Source organism: Cynara cardunculus, unplaced genomic scaffold (assembly GCF_001531365.2).
Source record: "Cynara cardunculus var. scolymus isolate 2C unplaced genomic scaffold, CcrdV1 Un_Scaffold_196, whole genome shotgun sequence".
NCBI classification, from domain to species: Eukaryota; Viridiplantae; Streptophyta; class Magnoliopsida; order Asterales; family Asteraceae; genus Cynara; species Cynara cardunculus.
The window spans coordinates 313,127-323,324 of record NW_020200567.1 but is presented as its reverse complement, the minus strand read 5'-3'; the positions used below and the strand labels follow the sequence as shown (position 1 = coordinate 323,324).

At 32.9% G+C, this 10,198-nt stretch overlaps 2 protein-coding genes across 3 annotated transcripts in view; one reads left to right on the top strand and one right to left on the bottom strand.

The window, feature by feature from the left end:
• The window catches only part of LOC112501507, a 21,393-nt gene extending 18,572 nt beyond the window's left edge, over positions 1-2,821 (bottom strand). For both annotated transcript variants that reach the window (XR_003067517.1, XM_025105152.1), the window contains exons 1-2: positions 2,700-2,821; positions 567-1,059 (exon numbers count right to left, since the gene is read on the bottom strand). Coding sequence is in view for 1 of the 2 variants with exons in the window: in XM_025105152.1 (XP_024960920.1) it covers positions 567-1,059; positions 2,700-2,764 (558 nt within the window). In the remaining variant the exon portion in view is untranslated. The remainder of the gene's footprint in view (positions 1-566; positions 1,060-2,699) is intronic.
• A 5,748-nt stretch (positions 2,822-8,569) lies between these two features.
• On the top strand, positions 8,570-9,622 carry LOC112501537 (probable F-box protein At2g36090; the record flags this gene model as incomplete). The annotated part of the gene is made up of 1 exon (XM_025105194.1): positions 8,570-9,622. A coding segment is annotated over exon 1 (1,053 nt), but the record flags the coding sequence as incomplete, so codon positions are not given.
• Positions 9,623-10,198: the final 576 nt, after the last annotated feature.

The window sequence follows — 10,198 nt, the reverse complement described above, 5'->3', positions numbered from 1 at the left end:
TTGTTCTTCTCTTTTCTTTCCAATTTCAATCTAAGAACCTCCTTCCATAGTATTTTTCTGTGTTAATTCCAAATTGCTATTTCTATTTTCTATCAGATTCCGTGAAAATTGGTTTGTTACTTCTCTGCTGGCACTTAGTTCCTGGCTTCACAAATCACAGCCTTCACCTATAAAGGCTCCCCTACTAGTTGCATACTCATTAACAACTGTGTAACTTGTTGCATTATTGGTAATATGCAACTTTGCAAGCTACTTGATAGCCCCAAATCCCATTTCCTGTTTCTTTGCCAACTAGGCATTTGCATGTACGTTTCACTTAACTCACAACTCATGCATTTAAATAAATGAAATTGAAACATCATCTATGTTTATACCGTTTCACAGAAAGAAAAGAAGAGAGAGAGAGAGAACACCTTAAGACATAACATATACGATTTATAAAGCTAGCAAACACATATATTTTCACTAGCATAAGCATGCACATATACATCCACTCATGCATGCACCTAGTTGTGATTAAGCATTAACATGGGTGATACAAATTGTAAGTATGTTACTTTACAAACCTGATAAGATAAGGTCTTCAACCATGCATTTTGGTCTATACCAAGCCAAGCAGTTGGGAACCATGGTAATTGTGACACAGAGGTCTGACTTCTAATGGCCAATTCGAATACCCTTGCAGCATCATGCAATGATTGGACAAGTGCACTGTTATAATCTTCATTTTGCAACGACTTGTCTAGTTCGACCTGCATTTCCTCAATATCACCGCTAGTACTTGCTTGGGGACTGCCATTAACTGTTATACTGTCATCGACAGAAGCAAAAGAAAGAAGGTGTCCCGTTCTTCTTGATTTACGATGGGATAAACAGAGGAATTGAAGATCAACCAATCTGGAGCTAGAAGTTAGACTTCCATCCTCTAGTAAAGAAAGATTTATCTGGTATCTCTTCCTTGAATGAACCCTACTGAACGGTAAGTAACCCAGGTCAACTACGTCTTTGTGGAAGAAACAGGACTGGTAATGTTTACATGAAACCCATGGATTCAGAGATCTGCATATATTAAACTTCAAGAGTGAACTACTACAAATAATACTGATTAGCAATTTATTCAGTAGTATGCAGTGTCGTAGAGTATGGGTTTGACATAATTTTTAGCCACTAGGCTATACATTGGGAAGTTCACCCATCAATCAATATGAAGCTACTGCAAATTTTATGGAAATAAATAGAGTCATTAATTTTAATTAGATTTATAACTTTGAATCTCGGTCAAGTTGAGTAGTGTATTCTTCGTCCCAATCAGCGATTTACTAGACTATAAAAATTAGTGAAGTTCCTCAACATAAAAAACCATGAGAATCCTCAAGGCGCTTGTATTATTTGTCCTGTAACTGTAATAGCAAATGAACCCATCTAGAGGAAGATTATTCCCATAACACAACTCCTTTTTTTGGCATTCTTTGTGCCAAAACCAATCACTATAAAAATAAGCTTCATTAAAATTTTGTAGGAATTCCTTAATTTAGAGAATCATTGGGCAACTTAGGAGCATACTTTATCTCACACTTATTATACATAATTAGGCTATGTCTGGCCTCTGCCTCTCAATGTTCTTTTAACATATTTCATTTCAATGACTACAAGTCTTTCATCCGAAACAGGTTGAGGTTAGCTATAAAGTAGAGATTCATAAGAAATTATGAAGGGGTGAACTAACCCTAGTACCCCTAGAACACGATTTAAATCACTAGATGTTCTCCACTTGAAAGACAAGTCCTTTGGTATATTCCCTTCTCTTCAGTCACCATATATAAATCATAGCGCCTCTGGCGTGTAGCTCAGTTGGCAAAGGGGTGGGGAGACTTTGCGCAAATACATAACAGGTCTTGGGTTCAATCCCACCCCCCCCCCCCCCGGCTAGCCTCAGCCGCTGAGTGAGCCAAAGAATTCCCCCTCACATTGGTGTCCTTGGAGGCGGGTTCCGTGTGGGGCCAGTTGGAATTGCCGATAATCAACTTTTTGCCCAAATATATAAATCATAGCAATAATTCTCTTTGTAAACATATATTATTGGTGATAAGGATGATCGATGAAAAAGACATGATTTAGACACCAGATTGTCTATTTTTTACATGTGTTATACTCATCTTCATCTCAATAAAATAGCCAGCTCATGAATTGTCTCGATCTGAAATACATGTTCCACATCCTGATTTCTAAGTGGATATGATCCGAACCTGTACCATTTTCTATCCTGCAAATACAAGTTCCTAGTAACAGGATGGTAATTTCTAAGCTTCATCAATGAATTTCATTTACATATATTAGTTAATGCACTGAAGACTAAACGCGTTCATTAATTAACAGAATTTCATAAGCTTACTCAACTCTTACAACTAAAAAAGACCTAGGTCAGATAACTTTCTCAATGATCCGATTGTCCAACGGAATACTAATGTATAGCTTATAACGTTCAAACTTAATCAATTTAACTCAACTCATCACACATAGTATACAATCACTCAGTAAAAATAGTTTGATCATAGAATTGTCTGATTTTCCAAATATACAGAATTCCGAATCTCCATTTGGCTGATTGCTAAATACATATACAATAAAACAATGCTAGATATCTATGCAAGTGTGAAGATCAATGATATTAATGTAAAAAGAGATGAAATAATACTTACTTCCATTGGGAAATTGAAGGGGAGCAACTGGCATTGGGGAGACCGTGAAATTGAGAAACGTCCATTGGTCTTGTATTGAAGTCCGGAGGGAGACCGGTGCTTTGACGGTGGTCGGAAAGTTAGGGTTCTCGGAACGGAAGGCGGTGGTCGGTGAGAGAAAAATTCGCTTGTGGTTAGAGAGGCGAGAGTAGGAAATGGATATTTTTTGTTTCAGTTTGTTGGATGGCTAACGGATAAAGTGAGTCATCATGGTCAACGTTGTATGAAATTAAAACTAAAATTTATTTTTGACAAAAAAGTGCTTATAATTTTTTTTTATTAGCCTGGATATCTAAACCGATTAATTTCAGGATGACCATCTATTTTGCAGATAGTTCGGAGTCATCGTATTTGAATCTCCTTAACCACATAGAAATTTTTATTTCTCTTTGGATTTGAACATGTGATCTCCTGGTTCTTTTGACCTTTGGAGTCATGCTCAAACCAATTAGACACCACCCTTATGATTCAAGTGCTTATTTTTTTGCCAATACCGTGTACCAATCAGTTGTAATTGGTATGCAAAATTCTATACTGTGTATCAACAACTGTAATTGGTACCGACTATTTTTTTGGTTGGTACATGTTAGTACCGACTTGTACCAATTTCAAGTTACATATATGAAACATAAAAATCAAAAAGCTCAAACGAAAAAGTTAAATGTAAGAAAATGCAATATTCAATATATGAAAAAGAAAAAAAAAAACTAATTCAAAATGAGGCATCATAATTTAGTTTATGTGGTTCAGACAGTAAGGTGAATAATTAACCACAAGGGTGATGTTTGATTGGTTTGAGCTTGACTTCAAAAATCAAAAGTGTCTGGAGGTCTCAGGTTCAAATCCAATAAGGAACAAAAATCTCCTTGTGGTCACGGAGGTTCAAATGTGATGGCTCTGGGCTACCTGCAAAGCAGGTGGTTGTCCTGGGATTAGTCGGCTCGTATAACGGGTTGGATATCCAGGTTAATTAAAAAAAAATGAATAATTAAATAAAATTGAAAACTTTTTATTTCAAATTTTAAAACCCAAAAAAAGAATATTATTGATTAATATAATTAATTAAATTATTAAATAAGTCGATACCATAGTATTATCATGATACACAACATTTAATGTTGTGTACCAACCATGTCTAGAAACTTGGTACAGTACTGCTAGCCAATTATAATTGGTACCAATTTAATTGATACCAATTTAATTGGTACGACTGGTACACACGTTGGTTGATTTAATTTGGTATGAATTTGCCACCCCTACCTTTAAGTAAGTATAAATGATCAAACCAGTAAATAATTATAAACCATAAAAACTGAAACAACAATAAATTATAAATCATACTGACAAACTTAACAATGAATTACAAACTATAAGAACGAAAAGTGCAATTTCTACAATCTTTAACAAATCAAGGAACGAAAAACATAATTTACCCTCAATTTTTTATACTTATATTGATAATAATTTGAAATTGTTTTTTCTTTCACTTTTCTTGATTTAAATAATAGATTTAAAATTGATTTTTTTATACTTATATTAATAATAATTTAATTTATTGATATTTTTCCTCTGAAATTGCTTTTTTCTTCTATTTTTATCCAGATAGTATACTCGGTGGATAAATGGGTTAAAAATGTTCTTCAAAAAAACATGTTTAAGAATTTATGAAAATGACTTATGTTTGAAGTTTTATTCATTTTGCTGGTAGCTGATAAATAATACAGTACTGATTGAAACTTATCTGTTATTCTATTATGATTGATTGTAACTGAAAGCTACCAATGTCCAAGCTCTTTTCGCCGTCATATGATCTCTTGCAACTATTTTTTTTGCAAATTAAACAAAAATTAATTTAACAACCCACGAAAGAAAAAAGTTATTAACTAATTGATTATTGTTGATATTCAGGTCAACTTACACGTAACTCAATTAATCTGTGGTTTCCTGATGTCAACAATCAAACAAACTCTAACGCTTTTGTAGGGACTTGAATTTAAATATCAATTCATGTGCAAATAATAACAACATAGAGTTGCCTTGTGCATGCAACTCAGTTGGCAAAAGGGATGGGCGAGTTTGACTAAATACAAGACAGGTCTCGGGTCCGATCCCTAAACCCCTACTAGAGATGGGTTCGCATGGGGTCGGTTAAGGTTACCGACAATCGACCTTTTTTTTTATCCAAATAAAAAACATAAGTTTATAGACTTAATTTGATTTATTTTTTCTTACACAAATTACTATTATTTCCTCCTCTTTTAGTTGTTCTTTAAAAAAATCAATTTAAAAAAACAATTTGTTTGAATTGAATTTAAAAAATAACCAAATTTTAGCCATTTAAATTCCAGTTATCAGTATTATATGGATCAAATAAAAACCGTTATCAATTATGATTACTTATACCTAATCAGTGGTAGCTATTTTATGAAAATTTGTGTGGTGTTTGCATGATGTAAAACTTTTGTGTGTGATAACGACATCGATTCTTACGAGTAAACTATCCCAACATTTTTTGTGGCTTGTGATGTAAATTATTGGTTTCAAAAATTTAAAATACAATCAAATATTTAAAATATTGAGAAAAAAAAAACAAATAAACGTGTGATAATACGTAAACCAACCAATTTATGTATCATACGCATCAATCTAATTGGTACCAATTAGTTAGTATAAATTTTAATTGGTTGGTAGTACCATATAAATTATCTAAACTTGACTGGTACATGATATTAAAAGTTATATACCACGATAATATCGTACTGTACCACGTTATTTTTTAATTATTTATTAATTAAAGTTTAACCAATAATCTCGGCATATTTTGATTTTTAATTTTGCTAAATAATAATGAAGATGGATATATAGAACTTGATTGAATTCATTTATCTGACTCTAACAACCTTAATAACTCGTCTAGACTTCACTGATTCATCATGGTTCATGAATGGTCGCTTGTATTATTACTAAATGTTTATATCATGTGAATGTTATTTGAATGCTTGTATAGTTAAGGATAAGTGCTACAATGCATATCAACAGAATGTCAATTGTTTTAGTGCATCTAGATCTAGTTGGTAAAGATGTCTAAATAAATAAATTTGTAACTTCAAATATTTGTGATGTTGGTACTGGGGTCGTAGCCAGAATTTCAGTTTATGAGGAGCTTGATGATTGAAGTTTTTAAACAAGAGGTTAATGTGAAATATACGGTTAATGTTGGTTCTTTTAAGTCTCTTGAGATTTTGAAAGAAATTGAATATCATGACTGTTGTTTATGAAACTCTGAAAGACTGATAAATATATTATATTATAATATTAACATATTTCTATCATTAAGTAAGTCATTATTTTCATTAATTTATTAATATATCAATATAAATACCATGAAAAGTAGATTTCATTATTTTTGGGGGAAAATAATGTTATTAAAATATATGATAAAAAAATATAATTTTATAAAACATTGATTCATATATTTTTTAAATTTATACAAAACTATCAATATTGAGTTAGTTTATTTCAACTTTTAATGTAATAATAGTTTTTATAAAATATTTATCTTGTATTTAATTATATTTATTTGCAGTTAGTTACACAAATTTAAAATGGAGTTTTAATAAATTGTATTCACACACAATTTACTTGTAAATTAACTTTATTTAAGTAACATGTAACAATAAACAATATTTGATGCATAAAAAAATATCTTTTACGAGGTTTTTGTCAAATAAACAATTATGTAGTGTAAGTGTTTTAAAAATTAAAGTAATTTAACGACCAAAACCAAAATTTGAAAAATGACACAACCCATTTAAACTATCACTATACATGTAACTTGATTTATCTTATACTCTTTTAAATCTTAAATGTTAGGGGGCTCGACACCTACCAACCCTCCTATTAGCTCCGCCACTAGTTGGTACAAAACTGTACCAACATGTATCAGCTGAAAAAAATTGATACCAAATATAGTTGGTACATGGTATAAAATTTTGTATACTAATTTTAATTAGTTGGTATACAGTAAAAAGTAAATAAAAAAAACATGATATCGTAGCATGTGCACCTCTACATGGTTGTATTTCATAATGCCACTCAACAAGTATTCATGATCATTGGACAAAGACAATTATGACGAACTTGGCATATCAAATGAATAATATGCATAGTTTGATTCCAATTTACAAATACAATGATGACTACTTACATATTCACAAATATGTTAATGAAATATATCAGAATTCACTCGATCAACTATATTTTGAGTATCACATTCATTATGAATACTATTTATTTTTTTTATTATTAACCCATAAAAAATTATAAAAAATTGTTTTTTTTATTAACCTAAATATACAACACGTTATGATAAAATTGTTGTTATTATAGATCATATGATTGTAAAGTGTCCTTTGACCTTTGGATGTTGCCACTTCCAATGATTAGAGATCATGATAGAAGTCCAATAATTCTAACCTGTATTATGACATTGTCATTTGTGATTGAGAAGACAGAGTTCATCTGACATTGTCTTTTATTAAATTCATGATATTTTTTCTCAGTTCTTCTTAAAATCAACATTTTTCATCTTTGAAGACGATATATGTTTATTTTAAAGATCAAGATCTATTCTATATGAAAAAAATGTGTTTCATTTCCCAAATAGTTGACTTTCTCAAGGTCAAATCATGACTTTACGGACCAATAAAAAATCAAAATGTTATGTAATTTAGGTAAAAGTAACATTTTTTTACTCTTATTTACTTAGTTTCCTCGGTCATTTTAACAATGTTCCTTTAGTGACCCAATCCGTTTTAATGAAAACCCCACTCCCTCGCTTAACAGTTGTTTTCCTCCACACTTTGATTGTTTTGTTACCGCTAGTTTTTGCAACATGCTATAATAATACGTTAGTTAATGGTTTTGTTAAATATATTTTTATTTCCTATTATTTTAAAGATAAATTTGTTTTCCTAATGTAAATTATATATATATATATATATATATGTGCTCAAACCAGTTCATCTATAAGGAAATTAAATAAAATAAATTATAATATAATTTGATATACGATCAACCAATATGGTAAAAAAATCGAAACTGAAACTTATCTTATTCGGTTAACCGAATCGTTTAACCCGCACACTAAATAATCCAAAAGCGGTTTGGTTCGGGTGAGTTATTTGATTTCGGATTTGTCTATACCTCTAGGAATCCCCAGTCACCTAAGTCTATGGAACCGTCACCCTATACAAAGACGATAAAAAATAAGGGACTATTTGGTAGTTGCTGAATGATTTGACACAAAATGATTAAGTGATCAGAATGATTAAGTGGCTCACAGGATATAGTGCAAAATGAAATATAATTGTTTGATAATTGTTTACAATTAAGGTGCTGAATGGTTAAGGGAGACTCATAATACAAAATCATTCAAAAAGTTTTTAAAACCATTAAGAGACATATTTTTTTTGTCATACAAGATTTATATCTTAACAATTCAGATGTTGCCTCTTAATAAAATTATTAAATGGTAAACAAACAACCTCTAAATACTACATCTGAACATTTATATGTATAAAAACAAAGATGTAAGATTATAACCCGATAAAAATATCTCGAAAAAATTATGTATAAAAAAATCGAAATAAATAACTGAAAATTTAACAAAAACAAAAATTATGAGGACGAAGTTGAGAAAGAAAATTGGTCGATGCATTCATCCATTAGTTGATGGGCCATTTTTGACATTTCACATGCGAAAGGAACAACTATTTATATGCTCGCTAAAACTTGCAAAACCCACCTTCAGCAACTCCAATCAAACCGAAATGTCCCCCACCACCACACCACCGTTGCTCGCCACCCTCAACGACGGTGCCACTACCGGAATTTCTTCATTACCCACCGATATCTTAGAATCCCACATACTAACTCGTCTCGATGGCCAAACCTTAGCCTCCGCCACCTGCGTCTCCACCTCACTCTCCGCCGGCCGCCACAACCACCACCTCTGGTCCAACATCTGCCACTCCACATGGCCCTCCACCGCCAACGACTGCCTCACCAAATTCATCTCCGATTTCTCCGACGACGGCAAAAACGGACCTCGGTCCTTCTTCTCACACACCTTCCCACTACCCACACCCGACCCCACCACCGTCCCCCCACCACCACAAAATCAGTCACCATCATCATCGCCGGTGGCGGCATCTGAATTGATCTCCGCCGTCGACATTTACTACCGGAATAATCCAATACTCACAAAAATCGAGGAAACCAAAACCACCACCGACTGGTTCCGGTGCTCGCCGTTCAGAATCGACCTGTTGGACCCAAAAGACGTAGTTCCGATACAGTCGCCGTTACCGGCCGGCGGAGATACGGCGGCTCTGATGGACGACATGACGTTAAGCTGGATACTCATCGACCCGATTAACAAACGGGCCGTGAATCTCTCCTCCCACAAGCCGGTCTCCGTTCAACGCCACTGGTTATCCCGCGAAGTTCAAGTCCGTTTCGTATCCATCCTCCGGGGCCGGAGGAGGGGCGGGGGCGGCGACGCTGGGGTGGTGGTGCAGTGTGGGATAGTGGTGAACTGCGGGCGGTCGGAGGACGGGGAGATGCAGGTGCGGGAAGTGACAATGGAGGTGGAGGATATGGATGGAAAACATTTGAATGGGAGGGATAGTTTGGTAATTTTCCAAAGGGCAATGGAGGCTAAAAGGGGAAATGGGGTAAAAAGAGAGGAGGAAGCAAGGAGGAGATATAGGAGGTATGAAGAAATGAAGAGAGAGAGAAGAGAGAGAAAATCAAGGGTAGAAGGGACATTAGACATTTTATTTTTGGCTTTTATTTTATCAATTTTTATTGGCTTACCTTTTATTTTTCTTTTTAAAACAATTTATTTAAAAAAATAATATTTAAATACATTAAAAAAATTTAAATAATAAATAAAAGAAAATACATACATTATGTTTGTACAAGTATACTACCTCGTGAGTAAATCATTTTAACGATGTCTTAAACCCTCGTTATTAGTTGACATTTAATATTCCATTATCTAACATTTGTACGGGTAGTTAATTTACATGGACAAATATGTGCATTGACTGGTTATAATTAATTTTCACTGATCCTTGAAATATTGTTTAGTCATTGGCTTTAACTGGTATTTGGTTTATACTCTACATAAAATAACATTGTAGTTGATTTGAACTGTCAGGATTGCCAATGAATATATGTAGAGTAAATAAAAACTAAGACAAACTTCGTTATGTTTTGACCTGATTTGAGATTTGTTGACGGCCATGGTGGTCATTCCATCATTGGTTGTACTAAAAACACCAACTCTAAAAAGATGATAGACATGACATATGTAAATTTCTAACTGAGGAATTTTTTTGTATTGAAAACTGTTATGATGAACAAATGATTATATATATATATATATATATATA